The sequence below is a fragment of the Lepisosteus platostomus genome, chromosome 11 (assembly GCF_059453375.1).
Source record: "Lepisosteus platostomus isolate fLepPlt1 chromosome 11, fLepPlt1.hap1, whole genome shotgun sequence".
NCBI classification, from domain to species: domain Eukaryota; kingdom Metazoa; phylum Chordata; class Actinopteri; order Semionotiformes; family Lepisosteidae; genus Lepisosteus; species Lepisosteus platostomus.
Window position 1 is genome coordinate 21,103,345 of NC_142621.1, and position 21,706 is coordinate 21,125,050.

Consider the following 21,706-nt stretch of genomic DNA (forward strand, 5'->3'; position numbering starts at 1 on the left):
TCTGGGCATCAGTTCCTCATGACCTGCAAATGTGCTGATGCAACTGCTTTCTGAACCACAGTCTTCAGTTTCACCACTGTATGACGTCGTTAGAGCACCAAGACTTACTCCTGCGGCCACTGTGGAAGTGTCAAAACTAGGAGAAAATCAATCAACTGAGTAACAGAAGCTAAATGACCACCACAAATACGTTATTAAGTCTAAAGGATTTCCAGTGAATTTCAGCCGACTTCAGTGCACTGGTACCTTCAGCAGAGTCAGTGCTCTCATTTACAATAGTGCTCAGTATCAGAATCAGGTATTTCTTCGGTATATATTTATAAACAACCACACTACAGAAAGAGTACTGAGGTGCTATTCCATAGGAGAGGGTTTGATTTAAAAATAAGAAACAAGGCAGCAGTTTCTCACTCCTTTAACTGAAAAATGACCATACAGTGGGGTTTTTTGGTTGTCTCTCCACTGGCTACCTGTTTGTTCTCCGTGTCTCATGAAAGCCAAGAAATGCTGGACTCAGAGCATAAGTGCCTACCTGCTATGAGGGAAATCCACACCCGAGCTGCTGCTGAGGGAGGATGGAGGGCTGAGCCACAGGCCCACCCGCTGTGATGCTCACCTTCGCTCTTCCAGGACGGGGTGTCTGACATGCCTTCATGGGGGGGATGGGGGAGGGGGCGGGGGAGTAGTCAGTGAAGGCCACTCACACTTGCCCACAGCAATCCCAGCATCCCTGAGTGGGCATTTTGGGCTAAATGTGCTGGATTTGCTCCCAGGGTGTCCCGTGCATGTAGATCCTTCAGTACCTGAGAGTGGAATGCAGAGCAGGGCTACAGCCTCAGGCAGAGCAGACTCAGGTTACAGCAGGTGAGATCCAGCCCCTTCGAGCGTGCTGGGTTACTGTGACGCAGGTAAGAATTTCAGCATCATTGAACTGCTTTTTATAGCTTGCTCACGTGCTGGATTTCACATTTAAAATCTAGACCAAAATTTGAGATGTATTGATTTATTTTTTTTAAATGCAATGAATGCAATGCAATGAATTGCAATTAACTTTTTTCTGTGTCTGATGAGCAAGGGTCTGACACCCCAAGGGTGACATCATGGAAAAGTCTGCACCCCAGTCTCCTGTTCGCAATGCAGCTGACCTCCATAACACAGGCTGAGCCTTGCTGTTCTCCTATACAGAAAGAAACAGCAGCCAGATAGAATTACTTCAGTGCTGTTGTAACAATGTCATTGCAGTGCTATACTCAACCATGATAACCCATATGTAGTTGTTTAAATAGGTGTGACGGACCTAGGGCATCTGAAATATTGCACTGGCTGTGCTCTAGGAATTCTGTAAATATATCCTCAGTTTTAGTCAACTTTTAAATATGTAAGCTGTACCATATTTAAACAGGCCTTTCAATGAATAGTGCTATGCAATGTTTACAAGAGAAGGGAGATTTTTGTGGAAAAGTCATCTTGTGACAGAAGAGACTTATGCAACTTGGGTGGTGCTGAAACCAGGAAGATGTTGAGCAAGACCACAGAAATCAACATGAAGTACAAACGTATTGCATCTTTAGTGTTATCTGTATGTTTTGCAGATGAAACTGGTAACCCTTATCACAATCTCAATCTCATCCACAGTGTGGAAACATCCACAAGAACATTCAATGTATAGAATCCTATACTAATGAGTATACTTGACAGATCACTTGTGACACAACACCAAGCACATAATGGAGCGCACAGTAACACTTATGCATTTGGAAGCCAGGCTCTTGGGGGCGTTACAGAGCTACAGATATTTTGGAAAACACATACTGTAATTATAATGCTGGTGTGAATATCGTGTGGGAAAATGAAAGGGTTCACTGGGTTTAAGTCTACACATAAATGTAGGGCTCAAATTGGTATTGTAAAATTCTTCAGGATCATTTGGTAATTTTATTCATTCTTTCTGATTAAAAGTTACAGATACATGATAGTGCTTTTTTCAAGACATACTGTATAAAAGCACGTCAATATCAACGATTGTATATCATCATCCCTTTTCAAAAACTGTTGAGTTTCAAACAAGAATTATCGACATGAGAACATTATTCTTCTGTGGACAATAACAAAGATGACTTTTTGTTGGGGAAAAAGGGCATAGATAGAAATAGTGGAATACCGTCCCTGCTGGACTGGTCCAAATTGGACTAGGGCTCTGACTCTTCCCGCTGGGCTGGTCAATGCAGGAGCAGGGCTCCGACTCTCCTTGCTGGCCCAGTCCAAACCAAATTCTTTTTTGGTGTGACTCTCAGGGAGCACATCCTGGACTGGCTTTCGGGGCACATATCACTTCCTTTCTTTTCCAGATCGTCCATATTGATTTTCATTACTGACTTTCTAAAGACCATTTCTGTGCAATGAAGTATAACAAGCATTTGGCTAATGTTTGTTAAAGCGAAGCAGTATTTGAGCTTGAGACAGTGAGGTAGAGGAGTGGCCTCAAAATGCTTGTTGTAGAAGAGCTATTTTCATCAGCACAGTTTCTAGCTAAAGTGCAAAAATACCTCCAAGGGTTCTGTTCAGTTTTACTGTTTACTGTTTACTTGCCAGTGGCAAACATTATGTTCCCCACTGAACTGAAATGTTTTCTTTTCTTGCTAAAGCCCAGTTAAAACGGTAAACTGGGGGTGGACTGAATCCCACAGTACAACAGTGGCACAGATACCACCATGTAAGCGAGGAGCCGCCCTGGTCAGATCCACCTTAGAGGCTCCAGACGCACCTCTGTCTTGTGACTATTAATCATCACCCTGGAGCCCTGACCTACATCCCTCTGTAATCTGAGAGATTGTCGAAGAAGAAACAGCAGGGACACATGCGGTAAGAAACATGATGGGCCAACCTAGACTACCTCTTAAAAATGAATTCACCATTACACACTGCGCATTTATTTTTGTCTTGCGGGGGGCATCTGTGAGAGGCAGAAAAAGAGCAGCAAGGATGTGGAGTATAGGCCTCGTACTCCTTAAACACAACAGGAACAGAACCACACATTCTCTAACAGAGGCACGTGGACTGAGGTGTAGCATTGGCCAAGCAGTGGTCAGTGATGTCCTGTTAATCCTGTGGAGCTGCTGTTACTCTTACTGGGTTGCACTCTTAACCCCAGGCTTGGTGGCAGCACTGAAACCAAGCGGAAGAAACTGTTACTACAGAGTTGTTAATAGTCTCATTCTCACTCCTGGTAGGATTCATGCTAGAACCCCTCTCCCAGTGACTTTCCACAGATTTATTTTCCTAATGAACAACCAGTGAGATTAGGAGTCATAGGTTAAATGGAAGGCTAAATTAAAAGAGGTTTTCAGTGCTGTTGATGTTTGGAGTTTATTTGTTGCTTTTCAACTGCCACAGTGAGGTAATAAAGTGCTTCATTATCAAATCACTGCTCATCCCCCTTGACACTATCGGTGACACACACTGCTGAGGTCAGACGTGTCCTCTATTGATTTTTTACCTTTGCTCACAAGTATCAAGGCACGGACAGTAAGAGATGTGCCTGGATTTTAAGAGATCCAACAAACAGCAATGATGTTCCACTGCACAGGGGTGCACTGAGGAGGAGTTGGCCCATTCTCCTGCTGTTATGGTACAGTAATTCTCAGAGCACAGGGTCCAGATTAGGCTGAGTCAGACTCTGACCTTTCTCACTGATGTGACTGGGACTGTGTCCTACTGAACACTGAGCTGTGGAGTGTGGCTACACTCCCTCACTCCCTCATTCTTGTGAATGAATGTGAGTGGAGATACAGTTCACACTGCTAGGGCCCCCTTGTCCCCTGTCTAAAAAAAAGCATCTGCGTGGAGAGGATTAAATATTCAGAGAAATGGGTTAAACAAAAATCATAGAGTCTTCTGGTAATCATTGTGGAACAAGAGCTGCCAAGTCTTACATAAGGACCTGGAGCAAAATTATTTTTTTCAAACTAGTAAACCCCAGGTCAATATTAAAAAGCTGCTGCATTCCAGAGCTGCAACCATTGCAGTGCTTGACTCTTAATATTCTATTGCTATCTTTTTTGAGATAATCGCAGTAGTGAAGATCAGCCCCTAACTCTTACTACACAAGAAGTAAGCAGACAGAACACTGTGCCTGCTTTTTCATTCTTAATCTTCATATCAATTCAACTGTGGATGTTGAAAAATAAAGTAAAAAAAGTAAGAGAAACCAAGGGGAACAAGAAATGATCTGGATATACTAAGTACTTTTTTCCCCCTTTTTAATGGATTTTGGCTTTTTAAAACTAAATTACTGGCATAAATGTAGTAAGGCAAGACTTTAAAATCAGAATGCTTTTGTTTTTTTAATGATTAAGATAAACTACAAAACCAAGCAAGTTGTATCTAACCAAACAAAGTAAAACATTAATTATTTGTCCAAAATGAACTGATCAGTCCAAAAGAACATCAAAGCACACATTCCAAATGTTTCTTTTTTACCTACAGCTTTTCAGAGCTACAGTGATCTGGCTCCATCTTAGATTACTGAAATAAAAAGCAATGGTTATTTTAAACACATTTCCTTTAATATTCTGGAAATCAGGGAAAAGAAAAACAAGACCCCAGTTGAATTTATAATAAAAAGCAGAAATATGCATTCAATTTTAAAATGAAAAAAACAACAACACTCCAAATCACAAGAGACAATAGATTAACCAGGAGAACTGGCTTCATTATGTGAAAATACAAAAATCTATCTCATGAAGGATATTGGTAATTTGCTCTGTGGATTAACTGTGAAAATCCAAAATGTGAGTCATTTAAGGTTGAGCTGAGGGTTATACTCAGGATTTTGTTCAGCTTGTTCACCTTTTAAAAGGTTAAGCACACATCTCAAGGTAATATTTATGAATTTTTACACTATACGCTAGCACTAAGTGCTTTTGGACCAAATGTAATTAGCTCAATCTGTCCAAAAACATTTGGCTCTCAGGTCCGGTATACAAGTATACAACTTCTCTTTCAAGATAGACAACCAATTCATAGAAACCCAGTTACCTGCTGATATTACTGTTGGTTTCAACAGTTTACCCTGAACTGGAAATCATCAGCTGTGAGGACAGAACGCCGTCAGAATCACTGATCATACAACTGCAAAAGCGACAGCGTCCCAGGTCTCAACAATCACCACAGAGCAGAGAGCCAGTAGACAATACATCTACACAAGACTACCAAATGCTGTCAGACTGTTAGAACCTCACAATTTCAAAGTTCATGCTAGCTATCTCAGACATCAAGGCTGGGCAATGGCATCAATGTGGGAGAACGTTATCATCCACCTGGAATGGTTCCTTCGAGCTCTGTATTAATCATTGCTCGTCTTTTAACATAATATAGTCCCTAGCCTCCAGAAGTCCTACAAGCTGGGAACTAAAATAATGAACAAATAATTTAACAGAATAATTAGAAAATCCCCTTCTTATTAAAATAAATGGTTATGGCCATAAGCATATAAATTGTTAGTATTTTGGCTGTTATATAACCTGTTATCTTCTTGTATGCTGCTCTGTCAAAATTATTTACCCGATACTGAATTACCGAATTTGTGTTATGGAGTTGAGGGCAGACTGACTGAAATAGCGTAATGACTGTAAATGACTGGCCTCTTGAGTTCAGAGAACAGAACAGTGGTTAAAACCAGGTGTGAAAAGCACATGGTCCTACTCCCCATCAATAGATGACACAGGAGGAGTCATTATGGTCTCATGTTACAAAGACTTCCATTGAGCACCTAAATGTTTCACTGTTTTCCATTTCACAGATTTGATTTTCTGAATGGGATGTCCAGATCTATCATGTGCTTTAGGTCAACCTCCAGACGAGGAATATACCTTTCCCTTAACCAGCAGTGTGCCTGGACACCCTGATTCTAAAGCATATTGAGGGAGCTGGGCATGCCTCTAAGAGAAAAAGCATTCCGTCCTACAGGCCCAGCTCATTCACCTCATCCTCACAGGTATGGGGCATCCCCATTATGCCATCCTCACCTCTACCCATCACTAACCTGCAGAAATGGCAAAGGAAGCATAAGATCAACACGCTTGTACACGTCACATGGTCCGAGGTGAAGGAAGCTCCTCACAAAAGCTTTCCGAGTGTTGATACAGCCTATGTTCTTATCCAGATAAAAGGAAAGCAAAGAGGTCTTTGACAGAACAAAAACCACAAAATTTCAATCTAGATAAATTATGCTCAAGCTTTACAATTCACTTGTAAAACCTCACTTTGAGTATTTTGTTCAATAGGTAGTCACCAGACCACACAAAGGACATTAAAGCCTTAGAGGTCAAATGAGCAAAATGATGCTTGATCTCAGGGCACCGTTTATATATAGACATGTTTGACAGATCTTTTCAATCTAGAAAAAAGGAGACTGAAAAGAGATCTGATCTAAGCATACTGTTGTGGCTGTCTAGAACAGGTTTGAAGTAAAAAATCTAGGCACTTTAAAGAAAAAGCTGGAGTTGTAGATTCACCTTGCTGCTAAACTATCAAACAAACCCGATGGGACAAATGGTTCAAATACACCTTTGTTATTTTCCACAAAAAAAAGCAAATTGCAAAACTCAGAACAGTTTTTTACATAGATCAATTGGTTATGTTATCTTCTCTTAAAATGCAGTGAGGCTCGCTCTCAAGAGATTAGCAGTGCATCTTCAGCAGATATCACTCTTATAACAAGAATGCAGTTCTGTACTCGGGCAGTTTAGCAATGTTAAGGGAGGAGAATAACCAAAGTGAATAAAACCATTAATGTCAAAACTTCAAGTTTGCTGCTAATGATTGGAAAAACACATATAAAGTAAAACACCCCAAAAATGATATATGACAGGTGTGACAGACTCCAATGGACCAAATCCATATGAAAAAAAAGAGCAGTATACCCAATTTTAAACCACATGACTGATACAGTACAGATTTGCAGTAGCAAACCTTTATTCAAGAGGTGCTGGAAGTGAAACAAAACATATGCAACATAAAACAGCCCTTTGTGGTTCTGAACTGAAACAGCTTCCCAACAAAAATGTCCAGACCAAAATTTCCAAGAATAATTTTATTGTAAGGCAATCCCCTGAGTACCGGCAGTAGTCAATAGGGGCCCACTAACACAGGCTTTTAGGTGTTCAAAGGAGTTAAAAAAAAGGCTTGTGAAATTTGTACCACATCTCTGCTTTCACCTCACTGAAATCCAGTTCAGAGAGTGTGCTGGGAACAACCTAGGATTGTAACAAACAAAAAAAAAAAGTCCCCTGACTACAATTTTTATACAGCTTATACTTGAGAAACACAGTCCTTTGCTCAGACTCCATGGTACGGCGCTGTGGGCACGCTACAGTAAAGTCATGCGCTACCAAATTATCTAGAAGTGTGGGTTTGTCATCCCAACTCCCTGGCACTCGATTATATGAGTCTCATTGGTAGAGTTCTGATCTTCTGCCTTGGTGATGGTAAATTTGGCCTGAAAAAAACAACAACAACAACAACAAAACACTTAAATAACACCAAAGGGAGACAAAAATCCTTCCCATTTCAGCATAAGAAATATTTCCCCACCCGGAAGGTTCAAATGAAACTTGTTTCTAGACTTCACAAGGGTCATGGTGCACTACTCAGCAGCAAAGTCTGGAAATAGGGGCACATGTTCCTCTGGAAAATGACAAGATGTGTCAGAAGGGGTCATTTATGCTCAATACGATCAATGTATCCACACCTGTGAACATGGATGGGAGGACACGGTGCACAGTGCCCATTTCTCCACCCTAGGCCAGAGTGCAAACCTTTTCCAAAAATTAAATTATTTAAAGATACTTGGTTTAATACAGATGCATAGTTTTCAGGGCCCACTAAGTGGAGATGAACAGCAGAAATGTTCACTCCTGTCCTTTAGACAAGAAAAGTGGATACTATCTGGATGCTAGTCTGTCTACCCCCTAATAAGACTCACTGTGCTCCCCTCTCAAGACTCAGGTAAAGCTGTAATTTCAAGAATGAGCCCTGCACATGCATTAGAAAAACTGGTAGCATTAGACAGACAAATGCTGGGAAAAACACCATGGCAACCACACAGGACATACAACTCAAGCACAAACAGGTATGTTATGTTTTGGAGCTGGTACAAACTCTGCTTGGAATCCCAGGTGAAAGTGTTGCTATGTGGTCAGGCTATACTGTAGTTTATTTTGGCCACAGTCAGGAAACCTCTTGCCCACCTTAGTCAGCTGCTCGGCAACATGTATGGCAGTGCGTGTGTGCAGGGTAACAGGTCCAGTTCTAACCCTGGAGGTGCCATTTGCCAATGCCATGAAGACAATAAGCTGCCAGAGGAGACAAGACAAAATCAGTCATGGTTCTTCAAATACAAATCCCCTTTAGAAACAAAAAGTTTGAGTTTGATCTGACAATGGTAACAAAAAACAGGCCAGAGAAATTCAATACAGGGGTCTTTTTTTCTTCAGTTGTATTGGAAAGGAAAACTTCTCAGGTTTGATTTTATAAGTGAGATAATTCCTAAACTCTGTGAATTGGCTTCATTACTCTGTTCTCCTCCCCACTGATAGCTGGTGTGTGGTGAGCGTTCTGGCGCACTATGGCTGCCGTCGCATCATCCAGGTGGATGCTGCACATTGGTGGTGGTGGAGGGGAGTCCCCATTACCTGTAAAGCGCTTTGAGTGGAGTGTCCAGAAAAAGCGCTATATAAGTGTAAGCAATTATTATTATTATTATTAAACAAAAACTGTTATTGGACCATTTAGAAGACAATTTATGCTGGCAGACTGTCTTAGCACTGTGCCAAAATGTAAATTGGAATTTGAAACGTGGATTTTAAAATACCTACTTCCTAAAAGGGTGACAACAGAAGACTTAAGTCTTTTTACACCAAAGGATATTGTAACAAATTGAAAACTGAGTAAGAAGATGCAGGGAAAAACTGAACTTCCATGCTGCTCGTGAGCTAAGAGCAAGCACTGCCCTGTGGGCTCATCCTGGCACCACCTCCCCTCATGCTGTTCATGTCTCGCGAGGTGAGAACAGGACCAGTTGGCCGACACCTGTCAACACTCCTCACCTGGTCCTGCAGGAACTCGTCCACACAGCCATTGTGCCGGACGTTCCTCAGGAGCATCTCTGCTGCCTCAATCCCAACCTTGTCTGCATAAACGCCTAGGCACAAAACACAGAGGGGAACAAGAAGCAGTCAATTCCACTCCATGTTTCAAATGAAATCCAAATCCTTTCTTTCATTCATGGAATGCACAGAGCTACAAGTTATAGCAAGGCTGCCAACAACTAATAGGCTTCAGTGGGTGTTGTAGCAGCCCAAGGGCATGTTCCCCCAGAGTCGTGCACCTGTAGCCTGTCAGTTCAGCATACAGCACTAGAATGAAACCAATTATCTGAAGACAGGTGCTCATCTTTTACAAGCAAAAAAAACATAAGGGTTCAAAAAAGAACATAAAAAGCTCATAAGGCTAGACTTGTCCAATTTAAGTCATTTGGCAGTTAACTGTTCAAAGGATCACATCCAGATGTTTCTTGAAAGTAGCTGGTTTTTAGCTACAACATGGCTGAGTAACTTGTTCCACGTTAGGAGGACTGAAAAATCCATAAACCCCTTCCTCATACACCCCAACTGTACTGACAAATAAAAGTCTATTATCAAAATAAAATGAGAAATTAAGAATTCACATGCAAACAAAGCTAACACAGGTGATAAAACATTCCTCAAAGTGCCTTAAGGCTAGATTTGAAAACACTCCAGCCTCTGCATCTCCTTCAATCACAGATATCAGCAGAAAACCCTCAAGCTCTCAGTCCTGACAATCCTGTGATGCAACTGTGAATTTCATGGATGACCTCGCACACATTGCTTTCATCATTACTGGGGACTTTCCAGAACGATCCTCTGGAAAATGACTGTACACTGTGGATAGGAGACTGCGTTCATGCCATAATTACCATGAAAAACTGCAAACGTTTCACAGAACTGCTAGCACAACCATTTTGATTAAATCTGCACTTCAGATGCTCCCGGCCTGGGTCCTCCTCTTGCAGGAGCTACACTCTCGAGAGGGCCTGAATTTAGGCCAAGGGCATATGTATGCAAAATTATTTTATTTTGCTATGGGTTTTGTTGAAAGATTTAAAAATCTGATCCGGATGACGTTTCATTCGAAAATCGAGCTCTTCCTTTTCTTTTTTCCAAAAGCTATAATGTACCAGTTTGGTTTAATCAAGGAAGGAAGCAGGAAACCCTCGATTAAGAGAGAAGACTTACTTTTTCCTGCAGACAGGCATGTTCTGTAATGCCACAAAACGCTGACAGACCGAGATAAATGCACTTGTAAAAACATTTGAAATCAAACCAAAAAACAGGAGGCTCAATCCTGGCTCCCAAACAAGAAATATACACAGAGGCACCAACAAATGTGCCATAATGAAAAAGTCAAGACCTGGGTGGATGAAACACTTCAGCTGCCAGCAGGTCACCATCACAATGGAGTTATAGTACAACATACCAGAAATTGTACAGCCACACTACCCTCTAGAGGCCAACAAAGCCTAACGTTGAGTATTTCGGTTCAGCAGCCTGGCTCTGGGCTCAGCAAGGAAGACCTAAACATAGCCAAGTGTGGTAAAGTGTGAAATGGCAGAACTCACCTTTAACAGGACTGATTGAACTAGAAACCACACAGATAAAGATTTCATCCAACAACAGCTTTACAAGATAAATAAATTTTCCCTGGCTAATAGATCACTCAAAACTCCACCAACCATAGAATCCAGTCACCTCATCTCTCAACATTTTCCACAGAAATGTGGCTGAACAGAGTGAGAAAAATCCCAGTAACTGTACTTACTGGTAGCCACACTACCCTCTAGAGGCCAACAAAGTGAAATGTGCATACTGTAAATTAAAGCCAATTGAGGCAGCAAGAATAAGCTCTGCTTTTCCTGGTAATGCATCTTCTGTGCATTGTATATCTGATTTTCCCTATTCTGACTTAAAGTCAAGCTCTTCAGTCTTGATGGGAGCATTTAAGGTCATTTAGGTTCCCAGAAGTCTGAGACTTTCCAGGTTTTACCAGCAACTGGCTCTATTGAATGCCATGCAGGTTGAGCTATTCTGAGCAAATGGACGCTTGCAAAACTCCATTAGTGTTAAGGCAAGTATTTCTGTTCAACAGGCTATTTTTTCTTAATTAGTTTTGCTTGCACATTTCCTGGAAATCTGCTCAGAAAAGTCTGGAAATTCAAAAATATTTAGGACAACGCAATAGAAATGTAAAGGGAATGAGACTCATAACACACCTCTTTCCAGCTAGTGAAAGAAATGAGCCTGAAGTACGAGATTTAAGAACTGCAGAAAAAGCATTGGGGATCTTACCTTTCTTCCCTAGAGCAGACCCAGCAAAAACGCAGCCAGTGGAGGATTCTGCAAAGATACTGCAGGGAGTGACAGCAGGAAAGAAGGAGTTAGAACAAACTGAAAATCCAAACCACTGCTTAAAACAGGCCCGACATGAACTGTAAAATAACATAAACCATCTTGAAACCAGGTTTCGAGTTATTGCGAGTTGTAAGCAGAGCCGTCAAGCTGGTGACGCCCCCACTCCCTCCCATCATACTATGATCTCTCCTCACTTCTTCCTGTACCCACAAAGACTGTACTCCTACACCACTACATACACGACAACTGAATGTAAGCCAAAATTGTACTTAAAACTGTACTAGTTGTAATATTTATTCATCACTGTACTATTTTTGCACTGTTCGCCAAATTACTTTTGCACTGTTTTTGTCCTGTTGTATAATTTTCTCTGTTTGCGTATTTGCACAGTTTTTGATTACATTGTTATTATTACACTCTTATTGTTAGTGTTACTGTCTATTGTTTTGTCTTCTGTTCTATTTACATACTGTACCTGAGAGACTAATGAGAAACCTTTCACTACACTATGCACCCGTGGAAGTATAATGACAAAAAGTTTAACTGAATTGAATTCTATAAATGTCCCACCTCACAATCTTTGATACTGAATTTTGTCTTGTTATGCATTTTCCACCATTAAGACCAAACCAGTGCCCTGGTTTTCAGAAGTGTTTTACAATGCTCTAACAATCACCACAACAACATCTGGCATTTTAGCATGGAGAGCAATGTACCTCAATTCACTACTCTGCCAACTGCTCTGGATTTATCTGCACTTTTCCCCAAACTGCCATCCAAAGCTCAGCCTCAACCCCCTGCATTTTCAAGGAAAAAAAGCCGAAATTCTTTCAATCTATCCATAACCAGGAAAATGATTCTAAAATTAAAAAAGAGAAAAATGTCAAGTGCCTGCACCAAGATGCATATGATATGGCTGGAGGTGGCTTTCTCACATCTCTGTACTGCATACAGGCAAACCAGGGGTTAATCTACTGTACCCCTAAGGTATTCAGTCACCCCTTCCAAGATCTTCCTCCTCTGCCTTCCACACACTTTCCAGCTGCGAGAGTTTACTTGGGACACATCAGAATCCTGTGGAATTTAATCAGAAGGAGCTGGCCATTTGGTATGGAGCGAGGGATCCGGGGCAGGGCAAGTTCAATAACTGCAAAAGGGAAATGGCCACAATACTATCTAGCAACACAGAGCGACTCAGCTTACATGATGCCATTGCCGTTTCCAAAGGCCTCCTCCTTTTTCTCCTGCATCGCTTGGATGTTGACGTACAGGTCTTTGATCTCTTTCCTGATTTGCCGAACAGCTGCGGTCGCCATGTCTTTTGCAAGCTAGGCAGAAGTTAAACAGAACAGTTAACTGGCAATGCAGCGAAGGCAGCAATTTCTACCAGCTGTGGATACGTTTTAATTTCTTTTATGCTGTGTGTGCTTTAATCTACATATCCAACATCCTGAAGTCTGCCAAGTCTAAAATACAAATTCCAAAAACAATTTAAAAACATGAAGGAGCAGGGTGTCATGTCTCACTTCAGTCCTCCCTTCAGCTCTAGACCAGGGGCAGACAATCCACATCTCGCAAGGCCAGTACCTCTGCTGGATTTCATTCCAGCTATGCTCTTCAGACCTAAACCAGCTGGTTACTGGTTTAACTGCACCACATAACAGCTTCTCCCAGCTCTGCAGGTGCTGTTGCTTTAAAGAAACATGGATATCCTGAGGCCCTCCAGGACCCAGATTGGACACCCCTGAACCAGACTGATTTGCTCCTTGGATGTGCATCACCTTCTGTGTGCTAACCAGTCAAAAAAGAATAAATTTGCCGATCTCAATATCCTTAACCTGACTAAAGAACAAGCACGATGCGTTCGTTTTATCCAAAGTGTTTTACAATTGTAGCCGTTTCCACAACTGGACATTTCACTGGAGCAATTTGAGTGAAGCACCTCCTGCGTACAACAGCACCCTCCCCAGGGTATGAATCCATGTCCTTCCACATAAAACCTTTCCCACCTCTCCACACAGTTGCCTTAACAAAGGTGTACAATAAAAGGGAAGACATTTCTTTACAAAGCTGGTAACTGTATCATTGACACACGAAGCTTCACATTCAGCTTAAAAATAAAACAACCACAGTTCATAATTTCCAGGAAATGTTTGGGGTCAATGCCTTCTTAAATGTTGCTCGATCCTCCCTGATGGTACACATCGATGGATTAACACCGTTGTATTCACGCAAATTCAGGATTCCTGCTATTCCAAAACATCCCCACATGCATCTTACCATTTGAGCCTGTTTTACACTATCTGTACATGTAGCACCCGATGTGCCCATTTTGACTGTTTTCAAGGAGATTCAGGTTAGAGCTGTCAGGGCTCTTCTGGCTGGCAGATCAAACCTGTAGCATAGTGGACCCCTACCTTGTGGGGAAGCACACCGGCAACAAAGGCTCTTCCATAGATCTTGGTGATGCTTCCTCTCTCTGTGAGGCTGGCAGGAGAGAGCTCTTTCACAGGGTTGGTTTTCACAATGACCTCTCCTCCACCCCTGGGATAGTAACCTCTGCAGATAAAAAAGGGGATGCAGTCAGATGGCTTTGCTGCTTAAAGCCATTGTCTTATCACCTCCCTTCAAATTCAGTACTCTAGAGAGATCACAGAAGGCTACAATCCCAACTACACACAATGTTTTTCATTTTTTCAATTTCTAGTCTGTCTGTTCCGACAACACAGGCATCTTTCCGCCTGATGGGGCTTCATAGTACATTACTCCTCCTAACACTACTGCTCTTTCAGGATCCTGGATGTTTATAGTCAAACGCAACACAAAATCAGAAAAAGATGTTTCTTTTTCCACATTTAACAAGCTAGAAACACAGCCGACTGTGCTAAAGTTAGATTATATACTGATGACTAAGATTCTTTCATAACGTCAGCAACTCCCAAGCAAACAGGAATAACCCATTTTCTCTTGAATGTGGCCAATTTATTTTCTGAGTACAGCCAATTCACCTAGATTCACCCAGAGGCCCAACATGTTCCATTTTTCTTTGAGAAGACCATTTCTTTTCAAACTGCAGGACAGTGAAGGTATATGACTAGACCCCTATCCAGATTCTCTTCTAGCACTGAATTTTCTTAGTGTTTTGTTTTACTACACTCATAATTCTGTAGTGGTGTCAGCTGAAGGAGCTCCTACCACAATGACCATGAGCCTGTAAATATTGCCTGTCTTAGGTTGCAAGAGGACCTCAATAAAGTATGGTGTTCTGGAACCTTAATATTTTTACTACATTCAGAGATCAGGAATTCTTCACTTCTTATATTTGTGACCCTACAGCTCTCGTATTTCTCACTGTACTTAACACGAAAGGTACAGTACAGCATTTTCATAAACACAGTTAAATACATAACACTCACCTCATCTTTAATTCACAGTCAAATTTCACCCCAAATTTCTCCACCATGGGTCTGAACACCTAGAACACATTCATCTACAATCAGTCAGTCATTTTCCCACAATGCCATTGGCTTGTTTCTTGCACAGTCATTTATGTAGATCTTGACTCGTAACACTGTGAAGGATAGTGAACACTGTGAAACACACACATATTTCCCCACCTAATAACGTTCAGATATGGACAACCCCCCCACCAGCTGTGTGAGGCAATCTGGTGAATTAAATAAATATTGTGGAACTCAAAAAAACTGTTTATTGGAGCCTTGGAACTGAACCAAATTCATACCATGGGAAAACAAACATTACCATCACCACTGATCCTTTATGATCCATAATGGAAGAACCCAAAAAAAATCATGATTTCACAGACTGCATGAAAATTCTGACATTAGCCAAAAACCATAAAACTAAGAATAAACTGTTACCTCATACAGACATACTTTTAGGCATGAACTACAGTAAGCTTAACATAATAACGTGGGCTTGTCAAAGGAAGGTAAAAAGGATGACCAAAGCAGTATTCATTAGGAACTTGCAGTTAACTGCTCTGTGCCTCCTGTAACATCAGCAACTGGATTCAGAGAAAGGCTGAAATCAAACCTAACACTGCAAGAGCAATTCTATGAAAAATCGATGCTCTTGTTTAAAAAGTCTACTAGAATTGTAGATTCACAGATCTTCCAGTCATCCGAGCGCATAGAATCTTGTGCTGCATCCTGCTTGAAAAACGGAGCAGGACAACCAAAAACTACACAGGGTGGAAACTGAAGGAGTGATTCTGTCACCAGTGTAGCTAGGGTTGTGAAGATCTACACAAAGAAACCAAATTTCACAGTCAAGAGACAAAACAGTTAATAAACCAACTGGCTATAGCGATTGATGAATCCAATGGAGACATCTGCCCTCTTAACATCCAAGTAGTATTTGTTAGATTTTCCCCACTCTTGTCAATCCCAAATCTCAACATATGGGGAGGGTCAGTAAAAACTGGCTTATCATTAAAGTTTTTTTTATTTATTCATCAAGACTGTTCAACTCACAAGATTCTAGTTTTCACTGAGCACACCCATTTGTATTTTTGTTATTTAAGAATACCACGGTATACTGTTGAACTGTTTTTGTTAAGTAACACAAATACACTGCAATAAAATGGTTCTCAATGGAATACCATGAAAATCGCTGCACCCAACTGTGCGCCTACTGTGGATTTCATAACCACTGAACTTTTTCTCAGGAGACTCGGAACCCTATCCATAGGATATACTGTATGGCTACACAAGTATAATTCAACAAACAGTAATTAACAAACCTAAGGGAAGTCAAAATGAGAAAAACCTTGTGGGGCCCTTTTCAGGCTATTCAGGAAAGAATAGTCTTTGGATCTCACCATTGGCTCTCACCTCCCACACTGCTCCTTGTCCAAATCTCAATATGGATTTCAAACGCCTGAAGGAAGGCACTCTTTAGTGGCCACACTATCTGAACAAGTCACTATGAAATGTGACAGTGCACTAAGACTCCCAAGATCCAGTCTTCCGCATACCTTCATGGTGTAGTCGATCTGGGGGGCCATCTCGGCATTGGTGCCTCCCTTCAGGCAGAGCTCGGAGGGGGCGTCTGCAAACAGCACGCAGGGCAGGGACACCTGCAGCAGCAGCCCCACACTCCTGCAACAGACAACATGACAGGACTGTCAGCTACTCCTCCCATGCCCTGGGAGTGGCACGGCCAAAGACACCCGTCATCCCGGCTCGAATTCTGTGTGCTGTTTTCATGTCGACTCTGAACTGGAGCAGACAAAGTGAAGTCATACCTTAGCTGACGCAGCATAAAACAAAAAAAACAACAACAAACATCTGCAATTTTGTTGAAAGCAGGCACTAGTGTTTTAATAGGAATGACATACACACAATCACCAAATAACACAGGAAGAATAAATAAAGAAAAGAGAGACCAACCGCACTACACATCTGCATTAAAGGGGAAATGTTTAATTAAATGGGACCGAATGTTACTCATCTCAATCATTTGGTAATTCCTGGTGGAATTCTGAGGAAACAACCAGTAATGTCAATGCGCATTCAAATTCAGCTCTGGACCGGGAGCCATTTCTCCGTTCCAGTTTGGAAACAATTCACTAAACATGTCCCAAACTAAGCCATCTAAGAAACAAGGTTACCCTTGAGTTGACTGTAAAAGAGCTGCAGGACACTGTATAAAGCCTAATTATAAATAAAGCTTTCCATAACACTGTTGATTGCCTCCATTTACTCCCAGCACACTACCCTTTTCACAGCTGAAAAAGATTTCATGATCATTTTGATTTTTTGGAATTTTGCAAGGTTTTTCAAAAAGCAGTACTGACTTGCCAGCAATTCACTGAGACAGCTATGGCTGGGCTAAAATTCTGTCTTCTACAGAGCTCAAAAGAAGTACAAACACTGCTGCTGATGCGATGCGTCTGCAGTAAAAAGCAGGTGCTGCTCGGACAGCAGTTTATTCTGAGGCTAAACGGGAGACCCTATTCCCCACAACGAGCTGTGGGTATCTGAACACGAAACTGCAGTACGGAGCTCAATCACTGTGAGCCACTGGACAAGAAAGAAGGACCTCCTCCTGTTAGAACTGAGGTGCAATTTCATTGTAAACCATTTAACAATTACAGTTGGTTGCAAAGATATCTCTAGCTCACTATACTTTAGTAAATACTTTACTCCTGCCTATCAAGGCATCTTCTTCCCTAAAACACTTGACTCTCAGGCTTCTTACCCTGCTGTTTTGGTGTCGGCGACATGACTCCCTCCCTTGATCTTCCCTGAGCTCAGCGCGACTTCTGTCGATCCAACGTCTGCCCCCTCCAGGTGTCCGCCACACAGGTCCCGCACCAGCTCTAGGCCGGACAGGTGCTGAGGCCTGGGGAGAGAAAAGGGGATTCAAAAACCAAATAAAGAGGGCAAAACACTCACTGCCCAGCAGCCTTCCATACAAACATTCTTCTCATTCTAAAACACGCTTCACTACTTTCATAAAAAACTGTATTAATTTAAAGATTTAAGTTCAGTATTGATTATTATCAGAAGCATTTCAATCTGGCTGGTAATTTTAATTTCTGCAGCGGAGAAGCGCAGCAGCCCGGCCGTGAAACTCCCTGAAGAGCAGTCGGTTATCCTTTGTCTGGGACATCGGCCCTGGAAGCAGCACCACCCTGGCTGCACTTTGTGGCTCTCCTAAGTTTAAATCTGAAATTCGCTTTAAGGATGTTGAATGAAAAGTGAACTAAAACGCTCGTTATACAGCCATCTCGCAAGTATTCTACTATATTGCGTTTTTTCTGAATTTCGGAATTTGTTGATTATATACATTTTAAAGGATTCCGGAAAAAAAAACAATGCAAGGCTACCACTTTATAGCAACAAATTCGAAAAGTTTTACTCGTTAAAAAACTGTAATGCTAAACAGCAGACTATGACTTGCTACTTTTTTTCTGTAATAGTTACCATGTGCGTGGTGTGCTGTAACAAAGGACGCTATGAAAAATTGATGAACACGGATGTTGCAGTGTGCAAAAACGATAAAAGAGAGTTTTATCGGCCTACAGGAACACATGTAAGGACAAAATACGACACTAGACTTCTCAAGAAAAGTTATTTCCTGGGATTAATCAACGCTTTGGAGAGATCTAAAACGGACGTCGCATTGATTCCAGGCTCAACTTTTATTAAAATATAACACAAAAAATAAAGTTATTTTAAAACTGAACGCAAGATTAATCTAAACTACATGTATTAAAGCATTAAATGAACGGCTCCGACTACTAGGATGCGCTACCTTAGCCCCGGTGTACTCCTGCCAGCTCGGATTTTACTAATTGAGAGAGATGCACCCTGGACGCAGCTCAGCGCCGCGGATACTCTTAGTATCTGTCCTCCCTGGCAGACAGAAAACAAACACATACACGGGATTAGCGTCAGGCTTTAAAACTAAAACACAGCGTCTGTGAAAAGTGATTCTTGTCACTTCCCGACGGGTACGTACCCCCTCCATTATACTGCCGTCAATTGCAAACGTTGTTGCGGCCATGTTGGCGCTGCAGAAGCGATCAGTTCGCAGCGATTGGCGATCCCGATACCCACTCAGTAAATGCTGCCCGGGGCAATCCGCAGCGCGCAGCCGGCGCGGCGGTAGCAGTGGCGATACCGGCGTTTGCCTGCTTGCCTGCCTTTTTCGGCAGCTGAGTATAAACAATAACGCCGCCGTCCCACCGGGAACACGCACAGTCACTGCCGCTACCAGGCGGGCCGACTTACGACTCCCCCTCTATTTTCAAGAAAGATACCGCACAAGCTTTTGTTTTTAAAATCGCGGCTTCATTTAACCGCAAGCTTTTTCACGTTACTTGCACGATTGTACTTAACTACAGAGCGTGGGAAGCTCACAGCACTGCGCCATAATCATTATCAGTACTCTCACCCCACTGGCTCGCTTAGCTGAATATTCGCTGCTCCCTCTCTGACGTCATACTCAACCAAGAAGTTTTCCCTGACCTTGCAGAGCAGCGGGGCAGGTGCAGAGAACGCTTTATGAAAACAGTTTGACAGCTTTCGGTTTTACTTAAGAGTGACAGAAATAAGCGGGGGGCTACAGTGGTTTAAAACAAAAACAATACCGATGACGTAGCCGAACCGTCTTGAAAGAATACACACTTCTGCAGCAGTTCTGTGCAGATCTGCAAGAATCTGCGCAACAGGATCATTTCTGCATTCCCAAGAACTGCGGGCAGCTGACCAGAGAGGGGTGTAGCCTCAGCTGCAGTGCAGTGTTCCTCGTTTGCGGTTTTTATTTTACAACAACATGCCTTCTTTAGCTTTCATTACCTCCTCGCTACATCCTCATCCTCAAAACTTGTTTGTTGCGTCTGGTTATAGGATTGTATTTTTAAGCATTAGAACCATTACTGTTATTGTATTAATTCTATTAATTGTACTATTCTCGAGACGTCTCGTTCAGCAACCGGCGAAAAAATGGCTATTTCAGAATAAATAAAACCGCTGTAAAGTGTTTGAATATCAATTCAGGTATTGAATATCAATCGAAGACTCGACAATGAAGACAAATAAGCGTTCAATGCAAGTCAGAACGTTACTGAAAAGCACAGATCAGGAAAGGTTCAGAAATATCAAAGTCTTTGAATATCCCCGTGAGCATAGTCTACTCAATCATCAAGAGCTGAAAGAGGCATCATACTACCCAGATACTGCCTAGATCAGTGGTTCTTAACCTGGGGTGAACAGAACCCCCTGGGCATGCAAGACATGCCAGATTTTTTTAGAAGGTAAATCATTGAAAACACAAATTAAGCACAGACTAAGTCAACTACTTTGTTTCTTTAAACCCAGGTATTTTAAGGTAAACTAAAAAATGTGTTTCATTATCAGGTATGCTTAATTTGCGTCAGAATTAAAATAAATATATAATACTATATCTTTCATTTTATAGTCAAAACATATCTAAGGTTCAAACCAGTGATCAAATTTATTAATTTTTGATTAGGGGTGCAAGAACACTTTTTGGGAACTAAAGGGTTGCAGGCTATGATAAAGGTTAAGAATCACTAACTTAACAAAGCTGACCTCTATGGCAGAATGGAAATGCATTGAGTTTGCAACAAAGCACTTGCGTACTGGAAATGTACTGGAAGCATGAAGCAAAACATTTTGTGGTCACTTGGGGCCAAATTGAAACCTTTGTTCTAAATGCAGAACAACTGGCTGAAATTCAGTTCAGTGCATTACCCAGTCTACACCACCCCTACAGTCATTGTGCATGGTGACTAGCATGGTTTTAAAAGAGAATTGCAGTCCATATTTCTCAGACTGGTTTTTAAATCTCACTAACAAACTTAATTTGACAAATTGTGAATTAAGCACAAAATCGTGAACTTTGTGAAAGTACTGTAAATTACCATTTTGTTGCAAACTTGCATTCAAGTTCCCATAAATTGTGAAGTGATGCGGCCCTTCCTACTCACTAGTCACCAAAATCACAAATATAATACGATGTAAGAGCGAATAAGTACAGGTTGTGCAGCAGCCATTTACGCGCAGAAATGTTCCACCATTATTTGCATCCACAGTTAACATGTAAGTAGTGTTTGTTGGCAAAACCATCTCAAAATCGAGAGCAATATTTCTATTGGATTAAAAGAGATGTATTTAAAAGTGTTATTCTTTACAATGTAATAAGACCACAATACATCACCGGAAGTTTTGTTACCTGAATCACAGAATATGGTAATGCGCATATCTGGAAATGTTGTCTATTTTGTGATGTATATTGGAAGTTTACTATGTACATTTTACTTTTATTGTGGTTTGAAATGCGCTTATCAATGCTGATTCTTTCTAACTCTGAAATATAAAAATAGCATTGCAGTTCCCCTTAATGGGCTGCTTCTAATTAGTAGGTTTTTGTCAAGACTGAGGAGAAAATGGACGGAGTAAAACTTCTGCCTACCTCCCTCTCCAACAGGACCCTACCACTGACTACCAAAAGGAATGGAACATCCACAGGTATCTCAATTTTACCTCCTCCCCAAAATCCACAAACCGGACACCCCTGGACGCCCCATCGTATCAGCATGTAACTGTCCAACTACTTACATCTCAGCCTTTCTCGACAGCCTCATGAGACCGCTGGTTGAAGATCTTCCCTCATACATCAAAGACACCAACCACGCGCTCCAACTTTTCAATGATTTCCAA

At 41.6% G+C, this 21,706-nt stretch overlaps 1 protein-coding gene across 1 annotated transcript; it reads right to left on the reverse strand.

Moving 5' to 3' along the window:
* Positions 1-7,078: 7,078 nt before the first annotated feature.
* Positions 7,079-19,465, reverse strand: rtca (RNA 3'-terminal phosphate cyclase). Its single transcript, XM_088598868.1, has 11 exons — positions 18,981-19,465; positions 18,774-18,874; positions 17,715-17,858; positions 16,489-16,612; positions 14,906-14,964; positions 13,907-14,048; positions 12,693-12,817; positions 11,427-11,485; positions 9,108-9,202; positions 8,250-8,354; positions 7,079-7,498 (listed from the first exon to the last, which is right to left on the reverse strand). The coding sequence occupies exons 1-11, from the start codon at positions 19,023-19,025 to the stop codon at positions 7,400-7,402; spliced, it is 1,098 nt and encodes a 365-aa protein (XP_088454994.1). The 5' UTR covers positions 19,026-19,465; the 3' UTR covers positions 7,079-7,399.
* Between the last annotated feature and the right edge of the window lie 2,241 nt (positions 19,466-21,706).

Bases quoted from the DNA above. Each gene is read 5' to 3' on its own strand.
- rtca (XM_088598868.1), bottom strand. From the start codon at position 19,025: ATGGCCGCAACAACGTTTGCAATTGACGGCAGTATAATGGAGGGG. The intron at 9,203-11,426 runs GTAAGATCCCCA...TTTTGTGCCTAG, and splicing joins GTCTGCTCTAGGGAAGAAAG to GCGTTTATGCAGACAAGGTT. The intron at 8,355-9,107 runs GTGAGGAGTGTT...CTCCTCTGGCAG, and splicing joins ACGAGTTCCTGCAGGACCAG to CTTATTGTCTTCATGGCATT.